The sequence below is a fragment of the Oncorhynchus mykiss genome, chromosome 4, assembly GCF_057628025.1.
Source record: "Oncorhynchus mykiss isolate SJ-2025 chromosome 4, ASM5762802v1, whole genome shotgun sequence".
NCBI lineage: Eukaryota > Metazoa > Chordata > Actinopteri > Salmoniformes > Salmonidae > Oncorhynchus > Oncorhynchus mykiss.
This window is the reverse complement of record NC_143025.1, coordinates 28250482-28269772: the sequence shown is the minus strand read 5'-3', so window position 1 is coordinate 28269772 and position 19291 is coordinate 28250482. Positions and strand designations below refer to the sequence as shown.

The 19291-nt window shown below is 43.4% G+C and overlaps 1 protein-coding gene across 1 annotated transcript; it reads right to left on the bottom strand.

Annotated features, from left to right (window-relative positions):
* Window positions 1-35: 35 nt before the first annotated feature.
* On the bottom strand, window positions 36-19256 carry LOC110521630 (histone H2A deubiquitinase MYSM1). Its single transcript, XM_021599313.3, has 16 exons — window positions 19125-19256; window positions 5477-5552; window positions 5304-5374; window positions 5125-5202; window positions 4949-5033; window positions 4763-4861; window positions 3897-4633; window positions 3680-3810; window positions 3438-3538; window positions 3012-3172; window positions 2813-2918; window positions 2545-2619; window positions 2254-2442; window positions 2044-2176; window positions 1778-1941; window positions 36-1271 (listed from the first exon to the last, which is right to left on the bottom strand). Exons 1-16 carry the CDS (start codon window positions 19238-19240, stop codon window positions 903-905), a joined length of 2691 nt encoding a protein of 896 aa, XP_021454988.1. The 5' UTR covers window positions 19241-19256; the 3' UTR covers window positions 36-902.
* Between the last annotated feature and the right edge of the window lie 35 nt (window positions 19257-19291).

The window sequence follows — 19291 nt, the reverse complement described above, 5'->3', positions numbered from 1 at the left end:
ACTGTCTCCTCAAAAATGACATTCTCCAGACAGCGTCATGTTTCAAACTGAAATTACATGCACATTTTAATAACGACAGTGATACAGCATACTATTTTCTGTTTTTCAAATGTGCAAACCCAAACATTTAAATGTTTGACTTTCAACCCTTTTATTTGAAAGGTGGATTGGTATAACCTACAATACATATGCTATGAAAAATAACATTTAAAAATGTGATATTGCTACATCACTTGTTCGAGCAACGGTTTTGTTAATTCAATACAGCATAAAGCCATATAAAACAGTAGGCACACTTGATTTAGCTAGACCCTGTGCAACCACAGGCTGGCAGTTTTCCCTTTTGGAAAAAAAAACTCCACATATTGCAGCAATTGAGATTACCCTTATTCATTACTCCAATTCCATTGCATTACATTGAGCCATTGGAAGACCCCTTTAGCCTTGTGAGGCAAATTCCCCAACACTGTCCAAATGCTGCCTAAACACAAATACGCCTCGCACGGAATAATGTTGAGCAAATATTTAGAACTTAACTTTCATATGAACGAGACAGAACTTGGAGGCTGTGCTTCAGTCAGTGAAACTTTGCTAAACTGCGTTCAGTAATCGTATCTTTCGTATTTTATGGATTCTGTCTCGCTGTTACTGAAAGTTGAGATCCAAATGTTTCCAAAACCGTATTGCAAGGAATATTAACGTTTCTAAATGTTAAAACAGATCAGTCAGGAATGTAGTTCACATGGAGCCAGCTGTACTCCATACCATCAGCTGAGAACCCAAGATGGGGACTGGATGTAAGCCCCCTCGTGTTCTCGAGAGCTGCAGTCAAGCTAAATCAAGTACGCCTACTAATAAACCTAAAACACTAAGAACTGGATGCATAAAGAAACCTATTAGATTCAGAATAGATAATCATGACCAGTCAACAACACAGAACCAAACCGTATTGGATGTGAGATCTCTTCTTTAGCTTGGTGTGAGTTAATAGTTTTGATATTAGGCGTTTCTAAATTATCAGTTGGAGAGACCGATTCATTCTCCCAGTTTTCCTGTGTTCCTGTGTCTCCTGTTAAGCTGACGTTGATTGGCTGAGCGAAGGGGAAGGCATGGGCGTTGATTGGCTCTGGGGAGCCAGAGGTTCCGCTCTCATCCTGGTCTCTGGGTTGCTCGGAAACAAAGTGAGACTGGAAGAGAGCATGGATCTGGGAAAGGAAGGGACCTCCCTCCTCTGGCAGGGGCTCCAGATATCGCCCTAAAGATGCCATCATCTAAAGAGAGATACAGAGGGTGAGACAGGAAGGAGAGAGTAGGTGAGACAGGGGTTGAGAGATAGAAGTGAGGCAGGGGTGGTGAGAGCAAGATGAGAAAAGACAGACAGCAGAGAGGAGGGGTTAGACAATAGAGAATGATAGAGGACTCTGTATTTTTCCCACTATGGCAACTGAGTTAGTAAACAAACTGAAAGGGTGTATACTGCCACCTAGAGTGCGGTTTGAAGACAACCGGTATAAAGACCAGGTTGGCAATTTAATGCCACCTGCATTTATGGAATGTTTGTTCACGAGTATAATTAATGGGCTGATCCCTCCCGATGAACCGGATGGAATTATGTGATCCTTCCTTAACCCATTTAAATTCCCACTCAGTTAACTACTTCTAAAATGGTGAAAGTCCTCAATGGCACTACCCATGCTAAAACTGTATTTTGCGCACTAGAGTCCTCCATCTCTATAGGTGAGACAGCGATATGAGCCAGGGAGGCAGTATGATCTACCTTCTCTAGACAGGTCAGATGAGAGTCCCTGCGGAACAGCCTGTCCATCTGGACACTGCCGTGGGCATGTTTATATTTGCAGATGATCCACTCTGCCCTCCTCATCAGCTGGCCCCAGTCAGGCTGCTGCTGGGAACACTGGTAGTCAAACCTGTAGGGCAGCTCTGAGAAAGGTAAGGAGAGAGAGAGAAAGAGAGAGAGGATGAATATGCCAGGTTGATAATGGGTTGTAAAAGGGGTAATGTTAAGAGGCGTGTGTGTCGTACTCTGTGGTCCTGTAGGTCCTTGGTCCTCTCTGACCATCAGGCAGGTGGTCTGGGAACGTGGGGAGGGGTTAGCAGGGTCAAACGGACTCACGATCATCCCAATAAAGGGGGCTCCGCCTCGAGAGAAATAACTCTGAGCGAGAGAGAGGAGTGGCAGAGTCAGAACACACGTGCACACACACAGTCACATGCGCACACAGCTATATGTACCTGGAACTGGTCCTGTGTGTGTATATCCCGTAGAGAGGGGTTAGGGTGGAAGGTGGGGTGAGAGTGGTACCATCCCACTACAGCCGAGCCCAGGCTAGACAGCATCTCACAGGCCTGAGTCTGAGACAACGGGTCCATCTCACACTGCAGACCTGTACTCACACTGTTACAAGGCTCTGCTGCAAAGATCTAGGACAAAGACACACACGGATACAGAGACACACGCGGGATGTACTAGTGTTATCAGTATTTCCTTTATCATCATCATCACCATCACGGTAGTGGTATCACCTTCAAGACTTTGTCCTCCTCGCTGTAAGCTCCTCCCAGTAGGCCGATAACCTCTCCCATCGACACATGAGCATGCTGGGTAAAAATACAAACAAAAAAAGACACTGAGCCCTAAGACCTAAGCCTTTGTAAAGAACCCACACTGATATCTCGCTCTGTGTGTCCATGTGTAAACACAGTTCCTATATTAGATAAGATAGTACTCTATTACACAGTTCTTTGTGAAGAGAGTACTTTATTAAATATATGTGTAGATGTATGTACTTACCATGTCCATGACAAGGAGAGCCTCAGCACACACTATCACCTGGAAGGGCTCTGGTCTGTCCTCTCCAAACACACGGCACGGAATCAACTGGAACGGATCCAACAACCTGATGATGGAGAGAGAGAGACTTTCAACACGTCATCTACAGTACACATTAATAAGGAACCACAGTATTTCGTAGTATACATCACCCACTCACCTTCTGTGCCTGGAGACTTTACAGGGTTTAGATTGCCGTCTCATCTCCTCTCTCCTCAGGGCTAGCTCCTCTGCACTCAGGTGCTCGTATGTCTGTCCCTCCAGGTCTTTAGCGTCACACCAGTTCCCCCACACGTCCCTCACACGACGCTTCCTGGTTCGCTACGACACACAACCAATCAACAACCCATTAACAGCATGTCATACACATCTCACATACACCTGATGAAGAGCCATCATGAACCTGACATAGAACTGTAATATAAATACAACAGTAGTGTATAGGGACCTTTAATAAAACAAATAAATGACATATAAACCTAAGCCTGACAAATAACTAACATAGCTAAGTGTTGCCGTTTGGCCCAGCTAGAGTGATCTGAGGGACAGTAGGGGGTCAGAGGTTAGAGGTCATGGGCTGTCTCACCATGCTCTGTAGTCTCTGTGCCAGTTGGTATTCCAGAGTGTCTCTGCTGTCTCTGGGTTTGGACCGATCCACCATCCTGGGACGGTTATACACCGCCTGGTCTGGATGGAGGGTGGAGACAGAACAGACAGGTCAGACAAAAAAAAGATCAGAAAAATTTGCATAAGTAAGAGGAACAGAGAGAGAGACTGAGAAGAAGAAAGAGACAATCAATGACACACCAGAAAGTGAGTCCTAGTTACCACAGTTGAAGTTGATGGCTCCTATCAACTCCAGGTAGGTGTGTATTCTGCCAATACAGTTGACATCTCCACAGTTCTTCAGGCCAGGACGCACTGACGTCTTGTTCAAGTACCTGGGCTTACTCTTCAACCTGAGACAAACACACACAAAAAGCATGTTGAAAATTAAACCTTGATGTCTCTGATTGGTTGTGTGTGTGAGTGTGTGTGTGTGTACCATTGGTCCAGGATGTAGTTCCTGATCCTCAGATATCTTCCTGGGGTTTTGGATGGTCGTCCCTCAAAGAATTCTGGGATAGCTTGTTTCTCCTCCTCTGTGATGGTTGCCGGGTCCAGCTCCACTTCCTGCTCGGGGTATTTGAGCTCCTCCTCTTCCTCTTCAGACTCCTCCCCCTCCCCTGCCTCTGTCCACCTAGACCCCCCTGTCTCCTCTCCAGACTCTACTGGGTCCCTCTGGGGCTCAGCAGTGCCCCCCTCACACTGTCCACTGGGGGCCTGCACTGCTAGGCAGGGGGAGGGGGTTGTGAGGGAGGATGGAGGGCTACAGTTAGGCTGCTCCTGATCAGTCTCTCCCAGGCTGGGGAGTGTCTGGTTGGATAGGTCCTGGTGGGTCTCTCCCTGGTTGTCCAGGTCCTCTGGGGCTCCAGGCTCATATGTCTCAGTATGAACTCCTGCCTGAAGGTCCTCTCCCTTCCCCTCAAACCTTCTGTTTTCTCCTATCACTCCAACCCCTCCTCCACTCCCTCCCTCATCGCTGAGGTCATCAGTGATGTCCACCTCTTCCTCCTCTTCGTCACCCAGTCTCTCTATCCGGACAACGTTGGTCAGAGCTGACAGATGGCTGGGGACAGACAGGCCAGAGGTGGAGAATGCTGAGCTTGTCTCTGGGACATGGCCTAACACCACCGGAGCTGTAGGAGGCGCCACAGCAGTAGTATTGCCCTCTGATTTAGCCTGCAGGCAGAGAGGAGGGGGAGACTGAAATGGTGAGAGGATGATGAGAGAGGACAGAGACTGGAGGATATCTCTAATATATCCTGGTTGGCTGAGCTGGGAGAGGTGTAGACTAGAGGACAGTGTTACCTTGTGTTTGAAGTACTGTCTGGCGTAGCTCTTAACCTGGAAAACGGTCCGGCTGCCTACCAGCTTGGAGATCTTAGTCCATCTACGGCCAAACTGAGCCTGCAGGTTCAGGGCATATAGAAAGTAGGGAGTCATTTAAGATCAATGAGACAGGAGAAGAAAGGAGAGGAAAGGAGAGGGTCATACCAGTCCTGTCTCAAACAGCACCTTCTCCTGCTGAGACCAGCGAGTGGCTGTCGCGGAGCCTGAAGCTGAGGACTTGGCTGGAGACCTGGGGACAACACGGCAGTCACAGCATCACATCAGAGGGGAAAAAACACAATACGCCCGGAAGAGTTCACACATAAGGAAACCTGACTAACCTCTTCAATTTGGGTTTAGGGTTAGGTGGAGCGTTGGCCCACACACTCTCAGGCATCTCTTTACCTGTCAGATAATACCTAGAGAAGTGCTTAAGGACTAGAACACATCATGTATCAAGACAGACAAACAAACATTCCAATCTGACCCGGGGTGTGTCTACGGTCCATGAGAAGGATACTGCTCCTCCATCAACATGTTCTCGATCACTTCTCTGTTCTCTGCACTGATGGAGTGGTCCAGCTCCCACGGCTATTGGGGAGAGAAAGAGTCAACACACACACACAGACCAATACACAGAGTACCCACTTAAATTCCATTGCATCATATTTCTTTGGCGGCAACACTTCTTACTAGGACGCCAGTATTGGTCTTCCATGCTGACTGCATGTACTGGTTCTGGAGTAGCGCTGCTCTGTCACCGAAGTCCCTGAAATAGGAATTATAGTTATTAGCTATGTATGACTATGACAAATGTCATAACAAGGAGAACATAGAAAAGCAGGAACATCTAAATGTTGGCTAGGGGATAGGTTAGTCTCTATTATATATGAACGGAGGATAAAAGTCAGAAAAGCAGGAACATCTAAATGTTGGCTAGGGGATAGGTTAGTCTCTATTATATATGAACGGAGGATAAAAGTCAGAAAAGCAGGAACATCTAAATGTTGGCTAGGGGATAGGTTAGTCTCTATTATATATGAACGGAGGATAAAAGTCAGAAAAGCAGGAACATCTAAATGTTGGCTAGGGGATAGGTTAGTCTCTATTATATATGAACGGAGGATAAAAGTCAGAAAAGCAGGAATTCCTGATTAATCTGGAGAGATCATCATCTGCTGCAGCAAAGACAGTGGAGTGGGAGTGTCATGAACGTTGGGTTTAGCGTGGACTGCGAGTCGATAATCACGTCAATATGCAGGAACTCCGCTTGACCACGAAACAAACATTCTTTCCCATTGACACCCATTGTAAGAGACAACTTCCTTGTATTTTTTTTGTTATACTGAAATAACAAAACATGACAAAAGTCTATGTGTTGTTCAATGTACATGTAACAAGGTAAAAAAAAATCCCGATCTATGGTTCACAATTCTCCCACGTAGGGAAATTGAGACTGCGAGATGAGCCCTGAGGTTAGAGTGGGAAATTGTGGGGACCCGGTGTCCAAGTAGGGTATACATTTCCTCACATGTAAGACATTTAAATAACGACTGCCTCTAATTTGTATTTTTTTTAAATCCCTTTGAAAACGGTCTATGTGGCATCGATATGAGTCAAACATTTATTATAGTGTCAAAATGTACAAAAAAAAGTTCAATAAGATAATTTGTCAGTCAGTCTCGTCTAAAACAGAGTTTGGAACCTTAGTGCGTCACAACAAGTAAATGAAGGTTGGTTTTGAATTAATCATGCCCCCATGTGCCAAGCTCCACGTGCAAATCGTCCCTCCGCTTCCCTTCATTAAGGGAGTTCTATTACGCTGGCCCGGGTTGAACCGGGCAATGGCACATGTTGTGAATGAGCCTAGTCAATATGACCTGATGACTCCTCCAGTCCACAGACAGAACTCTGGTAACACGGAGACAAGAACAAGAAAATGCGGAAGGACAGGAAGAGGCCTCAACCACAAGCAGCAAGACCCAGTCAAAGGCAGAGAGGAAATGACGGCTGCGGGTAGACTGTATGCAGATGATATGGCGAGACCCCTGCCAAACCTCGTCCCTGGGATGGAGTTGATAGAGTTGCTTGATTGCACGTGGGACACCACGGATTGTCGTCACCTACAAGGGAACCAACGTGTTACCTAACTCTAGCTGTGTTCAAATACTCACACTAACCATACTATTTGTGACTTAAATTGAGTATACAGTATGTCTATTGGTCATAGTGTGGATATAGTTAGTATGCCAAAAGTTCCCGGATGTCGTACTACATTCGAAAAAATACGAAGTATACAAGCAATGGACACTATTTCCGCGCTTTTAGGGCCCATAATCAAATTCTTCAGAAAATGGGCGTGGCTTCACATTTTCAGATTTGAAGAAAATGGTGGAAAATATGCAGCCGAAGTCCAATGCGAGTGGATACAAATTTAACTAATTATGACAAATGTGAAGAAAATGTTGAGCAATGTAATAAAGTAATGACTTTTTAAATAAGTTACCTTACACGTTGTTGGCTGACAATTTGTTAGCTACGCTATCCTTACGAACCACATAGCATATCATTACAGCAGCAGTATGTTAGCATAACGTTAGGTAGCTAGCTAACTACCCAACATTTATTGACTAGATCATTCTTAGCTTAGCTGTATAGTCGTTGTGCGTTCTCAATGGACATTCAAGTGCTTTTGTAAATTCACTCTGGCTATCTACTCCGATTTCAGAGCACTCTCATCTGAGGCTAACAGAGAGCAGAATAACTGATGAATTTACGAGCGCGCAACACCCATTGAATATGGCCGGTGTCGGTAAACGACAAAAGGCGTAATTAAATTGTTGCCAGCAGCACAGTTACAGTCACCAACACTCTAGATAACATGAAAACGGTCTAACCAGCTCTGCTAGGGTGAGTAAAATGGTCAGAGTGAGATGTTCTCTCATTTGTGTCTGGAAGTAGCTAGCAAGCTAGCCAACGGTCAGAATCGGCTACTCCTTGGCCCGAGCACCCAGTGTGCGCTCCGAGAGCGAAATGCTCTGAATTTACGAACGGACAACGCTCTGAATTTTAGAATGCCCAGAGCGCACTCTGGCACTCCAAAATGTCTAGCTAGTAATTTGTTACGCTAACAAGCTAGCAAGCTGTTGAAGCACTAGTACTGGCAAAGCACTAGTACACTCAACTGAAGGGATACCGTTTGTTAACAGTATACTAAAATGAACTAATAGTATTTTTTTTTTCAATTTAAAGTTTTATTAAGTTCTCTTGTTTTTCAATCAACCAACAGAACACATTCCACATTCACAGATGTGACAGGTTTAAAAAAAATAAAAAATAAAAAAATAATAACACTTTTGAAAAAATAAAAATACAATTAAAATGAATGATAAAGTCAAATAAAAGCATTTATTTTTCTTAATCTATATATTTTCCTTGGTACATACATATATATACACATACATACATACATACATACACGTACGTACATACATACACACACGTACGTACATACATACTCAAAAACTAAATTAAAATTTAAATTAAAAAAAAAAAAAAAAAAAACATAACACTTGCAGCAGCACTATCAAGGTTCTTATCAGCTATTTCTAGCATTCGCTGAGACGACGGGCCAATAATTTGTTTTTAGGTTTTACAGTACCTTACACAACATGTATCTGCGCATTTCCCTAGTCACCCCATTCACTCTGTCCAGTTTGAAATATAGTTGAATAGTGAAGACCAGAGTCTATCAAACTTGGGCTGTCTCTTGTGGAGGTCATAAGTGAGCTTTTCAAGAGGAAGAAAGTCAACAATCTGGTCAATCCACATTTTAAATGTAGGAGGGGTATTTGAGGCCCACAATAGAATAATACATTTCTTAGCAAAGTATGTAATAGTCATAAGCAAATTTTCTCTGTCAGGATCAAGAACAAAGTCCTGCTGGGCATTAAGAAGATAGATACACGGGGTCATATCAAACTGTACATCTAGTATTTTCTGTGCAGCAGTATGTACAGATTGCCAGAATCTGGCAATCTCCCTACAGCTCCAAAATACATGCATATAGGTTCCACTTTCAGAGGTACATCTTTTACAGTTAGGAGACATATCTGTTTTCATTCTATGGAGTCTCAAAGGAGTATAATAAAATTTGTACAAAAATTTGTAATTAGATTCTTTCATTTTTACACTGGTAGAGGAGCAGTATACCCTGTCGCAAACCTCCGCCCATAACTCATCACTGATAGTCAGACCAAGGTCCTTTTCCCAGATTATTTTCAAAGGAGTAAAGGAGGAGCTTCCTTTCTCAGAAAGGAGTCTATAGATGTAAGATATTTTGCCTTTAATGGATTGTGCTGTGACAAGAAGGGTTTCAACTTCATTCAACTGAGTTCTAAACCTCCTCTTGGAGGTAAATGAGGAAATTACATGTCTAATTTGAAGATATTTAAAAAAAATGGGATCTTGGCACATCGAATTCACTGCAGAGCTCTTGAAAGGATTTCAGTGTAGTGGTTTTCTGATGAAATAGGTCTGAAAAGGTCCTGATTCCTAGAGTATGCCAAAGATTAAAGTTGGCATCCCTCAGGGCTTTTGGCAAGTCTGGGTTGCCTACTATAGGCGAGTGAGAACATATTTGGGAGGAAATGCCCAGGTATTTCTTACAGTCCCTCCACGCTAGTAGGGTGCTGTAAGTCGCAAAGGTCTTGGCTATGTTGCCCACTTCACTAAAGTTATTAATGAATATAATTGAGCTTAAGGGCAATGAACCACAGGATTGGGCTTCTATCTGAATCCACGTTGACTCTTGTCTGTTTGTGATCCATGTTAGCATGTTGCGGATTTGGGCAGACCAGTAGTACAGTTGAAGGGAGGGAAGGGCAAGACCACCTTTAGATTCAGGTTTTGATAAAGTGGAAAACTTGATCCTAGGTTTTTTATTGCCCCATATAAATTTGGTGATGCTTTGGTTAGTTGTTTTGAAGAAGGAAACTGGGAGATAGCATGGGAGCATCTGAAATAAGTAGTTTAGTCTAGGGAGGACGTTCATACGGATTACATTAATTCTTCCTACTAAGCTAATTGGGAGGGAGATCCAGGTTTGGAGATCGTTCTTGATTCGATCCAGGAGTGGAAGATAATTTTCCTTAAAAAGGCTATTCAGATCTGGTGTTATGAAGATCCCGAGGTATTGAAACCCGTGTGTTTTCCATTGGAAAGGACAAAGTGTCTTCATAGAGCTGGTGAGTGTAATATTGAGAGGGCAGACAGTGGATTTGTTAAAATTAATCTTATAACCTGAAAACTTGCCATACTGAGCAATTGTGTCTAAAATGAGAGGGAGGGATTTCTCGGGGTTGGATATGTAGAGCAAGACATCATCCGCGTAAAGCGAAATCTTGTGCTGCAGGCCACCTGCAGAAACACCCATAATACTTGGATTGCTCCTTATCAGCTCTGCCAGAGGCTCCGCCCCCAACAAGTAGAGCAGCGGGGACAGCGAGCACCCTTGTCTTGTGCCCCGTTCCAGAGGGAATCTGTCAGAGTTCAGTCCATTAGTAGTCACCATGGCATTTGGATGAGAGTATAGTGATTTGATCCATTTAATAAAATTTGGGCCCATATTGAACTTTTCTAAGACTGAAAACAGAAAGCTCCACTCCATCCTGTCAAACGCCTTCTCAGCATCCAGTGAAGCCAGCAGGACAGGGGTCTTTTGTGCGTTTACTTGATCAATAATATCAAAAAGACGGCGAATGTTATCAGAAGAGTATCTGTCTCTAATAAATCCAGTTTGGTCCGCTTTTATTATTTTGGGAAGAAGAGTGTTTAGTCTTTTGGCGAGCAATTTGGTAATTATTTTATAGTCGAAATCCAACAAGCTTATGGGCCGGAAGGACGAGCAGGATAGGGGGTCCTTGTCCTTTTTTAGCAACACTGTAATGCGAGCTGTGTGCATTGAGTCTGGGAGAACTCCGTTTTTGCAAAACTCCTCCAGCATTGGCATGAAGATAGGGCTGAGCTGGGGCCAAAAAGCTTTGTAGAACTCTCTGGGGAATCCATCTGGGCCTGGGGACTTATTAGGTGGCATGGAGGTAATTGCCTCCAGGATCTCCTCAGGAGTGAAGGGGGAGTTGAGATCTTCCTGGTCGGTCTCTGATAGTTTAGGTAGCGAGATTCCCTCTAGGAAAGAGTGGAGTTCTGCCTCTGTGTGTTTTCTCTCAGAGGTATATAGTTTGCAGTAAAAATCATGAAAAGTTAAATTGATATTTTTTGGGTCATATGTGACCTCGTCCTCTGCTGTTCGGATAGCCATGATTGTACGCTCTGACTGCTCCTTTTTTAATTGGTAAGCAAGCAATCTACTGGGCCTATTGCTATACTCATGGTATTTCTGTTTAGTAAAGAAAACTTTTTTTTTATCTCCCGAGTGTAGTCCAAATTCAGTTTGGCTTTGGCTGCTTTAAGATGACTCCAGGAGGTGCTGTCTAGGGATTGTTTATGTATTTTTTCACAGCATTCCAGCTCCCTCTCAAGATCTAGCCTGTGTGCTTCCATTGCTTTTTTCTTAGAGGAAGCATATGCAATTAGATGACCTCTTAGTGTGGCTTTAGCAGCGTCCCACATTGTGGCCGGAGAAACAGGAGAGTCTTTATTGTCTTGTGTGTAGTTGTCTATCCATGTAGTTACCAATGTATGGAACTCGTCATTTGATAGCATGGAGGTGTTGAATTTCCAGCTCTTTGACCTCAGGATGTTTTTGCAGAGGTCAAAGCAGAGGTGGACAAAGGCGTGATCTGAAAGTGCTATGGGTCCGATTGTACATGTGGCTGAATTTATGAAACTCTTTGGGATAAAAATGTAATCTATACGGGAGTAGGTGTTATGGACATTAGAGTAGTATGTATAGTCCATAGATGAGCTATTATTCTCTCTCCAGATATCTATCAGTCCCATCTCTTTAGTAAGAGAGTTCAACATCTTTGCAGATCTAGGATTTGTGGTGGGGACTTGAGATGATTTGTCTAGGGTTGGGTTAAGGGTACAATTAAAATCTCCGGCCACCACGCCAAAGGAGACACAATGCTCATTGAACAGGGTTATAATTTTTGACATGAAGGCAGGAGTATCTGTGTTAGGGGCGTATATGTTTAATATAGTAATTGGTTGACCATATAGTGACCCAGTTATCAAAATAAATCTCCCCTCCGGATCAGATATGTTTTTGTCAATTATGAATGGAACATTTTTATGGATAAGTATGGCTGTGCCTCTACTGTTTGATTTGAAAGATGAGAAATATTCCTGTCCCACCCAAGCTCTGCGGAGTTTGGCATGTTCAGCATCACAGAGGTGTGTCTCTTGTAATAGCGCAATGTCTGCTTTTTCCTTTTTTAGAGCACATAGTATCTTTTTTCGTTTTATTGCATGTCCTAGACCATGGCTGTTCCATGTCAATAGATTTAAGGTACTAGTCATCGTCATCGAGCAGTAATCGAACTTTAGTGCAAGTCATCGCTGGGTAAAAGTGGATAGTAATTACAGCTGCGTTCACATAAAAGGAAAATAAATGGTGTACATAAAATAAGTCTCTGAACACCCCAGCCGAGTTCCCAAACAACTCGACACATCCCGTTGGATCTATTACCCCCCCGCTCAGTCTCAATTCTGTGTTCCGAATAAAACAAAAACCGGGAACAGTTAGCAACGCACAACGTCTCCTTCTCCCCACCAAAGAAATGCCTCATCCTCTCCACCCCGCATTGAGTAAATAACACAGTTGCCCTCGTCCAGACCCCAGTAAAAGAGGGGAGAAAAATAAAATCAATAGCCCAGCCTACATATGCCTCCCCCAAGGGACATAGGGAACCCCAGGTAATAATAGCAACAACAAAAAAAACAGGGAAATAAAAGTAGGCTGAAACATTAGTAGGCCTAGGTTAGGCTATACAGCCCATCCCTCTCAGTTAAAGGACAATAAATATAAATTGGACGGCTATAATGACATTTAGGGGGTGGATCTCTGGATATCGGCTATATGTCGTCTTACCTCCTTTAGTAATGGCATTAATCGCATTTAGTCATTGGTCTGTTTCTCATTGGCCAGGATTGTCTTTCAAAAAACGTTTTGCCTCTTCGGGAGTTTTGAAGTGTCGCAAGGCTCCCTGGTGAAGAATCCTGAGCTCGTTTGGGTATTTGAATCCCCTGAAGATGCCTCGGTCAATGGAGTATTTCTTCACTTCGTCAAATTCTCTGCGCTTTCGGCGTATTCCAGCTGACAGGTCCTGGTGTAAAGCGAGTTTGGCGTTTCCCACTGTGATGGTGTTGTTTTTCGCCGCCTGTAGGACTCGTTCCTTGTCGGTGAATCTCAGGAAACGTATGGTGATTGGGAGTGCTGGTTGTCTGGCTGCTGGTGGGGGCCTCAGTGCTCGGTGAGCTCTCTCGAGTTCTATGGGCCTGTCGGTGGGCAGGTGGAGCCACTCGGGAAGTTTGTCTTGCAGGTAGCGGATCAGTGACATGTTTCCCTCTTCTTTTTCGCCCAGATTGAATAGAACACAATTATTCCTTCGCCCCCTGTTTTCCAGGTCCTCTGTTTTCTCTTCCAGATGCTCGATTTTCTTTTTAGCATATGCTATTGTTTCCATGGCATCTGTCAATAAGTTTTCCATGGATAGGATTCGCCCCTCTGCCTCAACCATAAACGCGGGGCGCCTGGACATCTTGTTGTTGATGTCAGGCAAAGCGTTTTCCAGGATTGTCACCTTGCCCCCTATCGCATTGAGCTGAGAATTAATGGCATCTAATTTAGTGTTTAGTTCTGTACGTTGGGATCTCAACTCAGAAAGGATGTCTTCGACAGAGTGCGAGGTTGGCATTCGTTGTGCCTCGTGGGGGAGCGGGTTCTCTTGCTCCTGGCTAATGGCGCTAGTTTTTTCTGAAGCTAGCTTCTTCTTGGAGGCTTTTTCCGTCGCTAATACTCGAGTCCGGGTAAAAATGTCACCTGTAGTGTCGCCTTTTGTAGCCGCCATGACTTTTTCTTGCTAAAGCTAAATGAGTGTGAACTTGGAGTGGAGGTAAGATTAGGAATTGGAAACTACTTGTGCGGAGCTCTTAGTTCATGCGGCCATCTCGTTCAAGGGTCACGTGATCCCCCCGAACTAATAGTATTTAGTATTTACTCATTAAGTATGTAGTATACAGTATGTTAGTATGGGTATTCAAACACTTGGGCAAAAAAGGGGTATAAAAACCAATGTAAAAGATAGGGAAGGAGTGGAGATTCTGGGGAAGACAGGTCAGGAGCTGATTGATGTATTAGAAGTTAGAAGACTGTGGGGTAAGGTAAGAACATAACTTAATGACCATTGTTAGGAGCTACTGCACTGTAATTGCTATCATATATATATATATATATATATATATATATATATATATATATATATACAAAAACTATAAAATCCAGCAGTTGTGAAACTGTGGAACCAAAAGAGACATGTTACTGGTTAACTAGTTAAATTATTTGTTGAATGAAGTGCTAAAGAAGAAAAGTAGCATTATAACAGGGGCCCTCAGGGGTGCGTGCTTAGTCCCCTCCTGTACTCACGACTGAATGGCCAGGCACGACTCCAGACCCCTCTTTTAAGCCCCTCTCCAGACTCCTCTTTGGTAGGCCTGATCACCGACAACGATGAGACAGCCTACAGGGAGGAGGTCAGAGACCTGACCATGTGGTGCCAGGACAACAACCTCTCCCTCAACATGATCAAGACAAAGGAGATGATTGTGGAATATAGGAAAAGAATGATTGAGCACGCTCCCATTCTCATCGACGGGGCTGTAGTGGAGCAGGTTGGTATCCACATCAACAACAAACTATCATGGTCCAAACACACTAAGACAGTCGTGAAGAGGGCACGACAAAGCATATTCCCCCTCAGGAGACTGAAAAGATATGGCATGGGGTCCTCAGATCATCAAAAGCTTCTACAGCTGCACCATCGAGAGCATCCTGACTGGTTGCATCACTGTCTGGTATGGCGAACGGCTCGGCCTCCGACCGCAAGGCACTACACAGGCTTTTGTGGAGTGATGGGTAACGATGCTTCGAGGGTGGCTGTTGTCGATGTGTTCCTCCTGGTTCGAGCCCAGGTAGGGGCGAGGAGAGGGACGGAAGCAATACTGTTACACTGGCAATTTAAAGTGCCTATAAGAACATTCAATAGTCAAAGGTATATGAAATACAAATGGTATAGAGAGAAATAGTCCTATAATTCCTAGAATAACTACAACCTAAAACTTCTCACCTGGGAATATTGAAGACTCATGTTAAAAGGAACCACCAGCTTTCATGTTCTCATGTTCTGAGCAAGGAATTTAAACATTAGCTTTTTACATGGCACATATTGCACTTTTACTTTCTTCTCCAACACTTTGTTTTTGCCTATATTTATTTGAGGCTAAATTAATTTGATTGATGTATTAAAGTTAAAATAAGTGTTCATTCAGTATTGTTGTAATTGTCATTATTACAAATCAATAAATAGAAATCTGCTTTTTTTTGGTCCTCCAATAATCGATATCGGTGTTGAAAAATCCTAATCGGTCGACCTCTAATCCAGGCATACAACGCACAGTGGGAGTTGACCCACCCTGTAATATCAAGAGAAGATCCAGAGGCAAAGACTACCCACGCGTGAGTGAACCTAGTAGGACCATCTGGGAGGCGGAGCGTAGTCGTCACCTCCACACACAAGTCGTCGGGCAAAAGCGGGGAGGGGGGAGCGCTCTTGTCAAATTAAACAGTAATCTGCGCCACTTGGTCATGTTGTCAATAAGGCAGCTAGGTGAATCGTCTTTTCCATAAAATAACATTTTAGAATTTTCAAACTAGCTTTCATTGGGAAGACAGACAAAGTGTTTTTATGAAAAGCAATTAGTTTTTGAGCCGACTTAGCCGTTGGCCAGAGGGCACCTGGCTCACACCCGGGAGGCAGCCCAGTTCGAAAACGATTGCAATCACTTTTTACCCGGTTTAAACTCCTCCCGCCGTGGTAATCTGGCCCAGATTAACAAACCCCCTCCATTGTTTCATTCATTCATTCTCCTTCAATCCGTTTAAAGGTTCATGACCGTTTCAGACTGAAAAGCCCTATACGGATTGACCAACTATGGTTTGCATGCCCTGCCGAAGGACCCTTATCATGCGGAATACGTGGTTGGAGTTTGTTGGTCCCCAGTGGTGGGGTGTATACCGGTAGCTAGGTCATGAGACTGCTGGTTATGTATACCTTGATAATACTTATCCCTAACTAGCCAGCTAATGTAAGCCTACCTCAATACAAATCTGATTTGGCTAGGAAACATTTCAAAAGGCAAATAGTTAGTTGGAGAAACCTTTCGTCATGATTGTGATGTCGCTAAATTGACTTTACATGCAGAATAACTTTAGCCAGCTAACAAAGTTGGCAGGGACAATGTTATGAATTTAGCTAGTAACAGTAAAGTTAATGGCAACATTGCCATCTCACTAAAGTCCATTTGACATCATCATAATATGTCAAAGTTGTTTCCAAGTAATTATTTGCCTACTTTATCAATGTTATCATATTTCCATGCTACTAAATGAGTGTAATTTAGACTAAACAATCAGAATATCCTCTGGAGGTGGAACCCATATCTAGAGCACAAACGTTTGATGCAGCTATGGTGGTAGTAGTTCATTCATGTCTGACTACAACAGTGTACTAACTAGCAGCAACAAACTCAAACTAACCCAGGGCCATCGCAAAACATGTCACAGTTGGTTGCATCGTCACCGGCCTGAATCTAATCCAATCTGGCGCCAGTCAGTCTACATCTGTGAAGCATAGAATTATCTTCCAAACCTGATTACATTATTTCTCGAGCTATGTTTATCATTTAGGGATGATGACAACCGTTGACCCAGTTCTTCCTGTTAGACAAAGTGCACAGTTGGGTGCCGGATTGATCCCCTGGTCATGAACGGACTGCCGGGATCTATCAAAAGGAGCGACGGTGGGTATCAAAACATGTCCAGCAATGTGATTGCAATAGTTTAGCGACCTACAAAAATCATTTAATTCACTGTTCACTTGCTATTTTCACAGCTTGTCAGACAAGACCTCAGAATAAGTGTCATGCGTGAACAAGTACCTGTTGTTGCCAGTCTCCCTCGACAGATGGCTTCATCAACGACAGGTAATGTGTGTTATGTGAAAAGTAGGCCAATTCCTCAGACAAGCAGATACAACTAGCAGAGTCATTTGTGTTGTGAAGGGCATTAGCAAAAAAGTATTGTCCTTTCTTTAGAACAAAATTCAATTTACCACTTGGCTGTCTATTATATCAACCTGTCACAGGCCCTCTTAGTCAACACCATTTGATACAAATTGCCTGTTGCAGTTGTTCGAGAGATGTCCAGTTTGCAGGCAAACATGCAGCATAGAGAAGACCAGCAAGGGAGGCCTCATCAGCATCATGTAGACATGCCCTCACTGTGAGCATTCCTATGAATTGAACAGTCAGCCACACGTTGGGCAAGTATCCGGCCAGCAACGTTCACCTGTCAGCAGCAACAGCTTTCACAGGCTCATCATTTGTACAAATACAGAAGGTAACACACTTCATTACTTTGATAGATTTGATAACACAATTGTAAACGCCATTTATGTAAACTGACATTATTTGTTGCTTATTTTGTACTTCTTAGACGCATATAATGTCCAGGACATTCCTAGCCTGGTGGAACCAGCCTGATCGTTGTGCTCATGATTCCAGTTCACTTCATGTGCCAACAATCTCAGTTCATGTAGTAAGTAGTACGAGCAACACAAATGAGGAACAAATGATTCAATTGGCACATGCACATTGACGCTGAGTTGACAACACAACTGGTGGTTGTATTGGATACGTTTTTATTAAAATAATGAATTTCAGCAACCTGCGGAAGGGCCGCAGTTGTACAGGACAAAGCGTTTTCAGAATTGACCATTTTTACAAGAATCGACTGATGGTAACAATTTTGTTACTAGCAAATCCTGCGACCAGGATGAGTGTTCGTCATCTAACTGCCTGTAGCTATTGAAGTCAACCTGCAGGTTAGTTTGTTGGATTGACTGGAGGAAAGGGCAAGGTTCTGAAAGGTGGGTGTGTCTTTGTGGTGGCAATGACACACCACCAAGCCAACTTACATTTGGATTCTGTCATGGCGCCAGGATTTCTTGAGGAGCAAGCCCAAAAATGAGGCCAAATCAGTAGGTGCAGTTCCCCTTTAATTTGTTTAGTATACCTCCACTACTACTTGTAGCTGTACAGTCTGTTTGTGTTGTTGGTCTTAGCTAGCTTAATGTTTCAGGTTGGTATCATCCTAGCACTCCCTAGAAAAGGGACACGAGGGAAGCCCTACAATATTACCACAGAACAATGATACATATTTCACTGTATGTAAATGTAAAACATCAGGTTGGCGTTTCCACTTACTACCAAATACGGGGATGGGAAGAGGTCCAGTGGCCGACATTGGGAAAAGATCGAGCTAGAGGGATTTGGCAAATGTTCTAATCGGTTAAAACATTTGATCTCCATATGGTTTTCTGTTTCCAAAGCTAGAATCTGTAACCGACAGAGTGAACTATGTTTCTAGAATTTACCCGTTGCCAAAGTTTTAAAAATGAGGAGTTCAAGGGCTGCTTATTGAGTTATTGCACAAGCGCACATCAGAGTAGGGGTTCCCTAATGGAAATATGCAAATAAATGCTAGAACGCGCCAATCGGATCTCACTAGCTCGTGCTTCGCTCACTTCAACTGATTAATTGGTTTCAAATTGGAAACGACAGGCCCTGGTCAATCTCTGGGTAGTTTTAAAAATCTTTGATATTGCGTATTTTTTGTAAGAAGTGGGAACTCTCAGGAGCAGGCAATGTTGAAAAGTAATCTTTAGACATGTTTCTTAAAATGTAGGTATGTAATTGACTAAAACAAGCAGACAATTGTATTTGATTGTTTTTGTTGTTGCTGTGAACTAATGGTGTAAGCATGGGTTGTGCGTATGGAACATATTTTATTTGATCTCAAAATACATGGGACGTACATTGCGTTTATTTTTGTTCAGTATAGCTCGAATAACCGTCTTAACAACCCTGTTGTCGAAATCAGCTAGCTAACGTTAGCTAGCTAAGTCTAACTAGTCTACCGTGCTAGCCATGGCTATTGAGTTTCCAATGGGTTATTTAATGGCTCTGATTCTTTGAATCGCCCAAATATCTAAACTGTATATTAATTCATTTTAGCCCATCAAACACAGAAAAACGCTCTTACCCTAAATCAGGATCATATTCGTCTCCTTCGATATCAACGACATCCAGCTCGTCCGCCATGTTGGCTAGCCAAATTTCAAACAAGGGGGCAAGAGCGTACTCACACAATACCGACATGATTCCTCGACAGCGACACTAAGTGGCGAGTGATGGGTCACTTTTAAACAA

Bases quoted from the DNA above. Each gene is read 5' to 3' on its own strand.
- LOC110521630 (XM_021599313.3), bottom strand. From the start codon at position 19,240: ATGTCGGTATTGTGTGAGTACGCTCTTGCCCCCTTGTTTGAAATTTGG. The intron at 4,862-4,948 runs GTATGACCCTCT...CTGAACCTGCAG, and splicing joins TGCTGTTTGAGACAGGACTG to GCTCAGTTTGGCCGTAGATG. The intron at 3,173-3,437 runs GTGAGACAGCCC...TGTGTGTCGTAG, and splicing joins CACAGAGACTACAGAGCATG to CGAACCAGGAAGCGTCGTGT.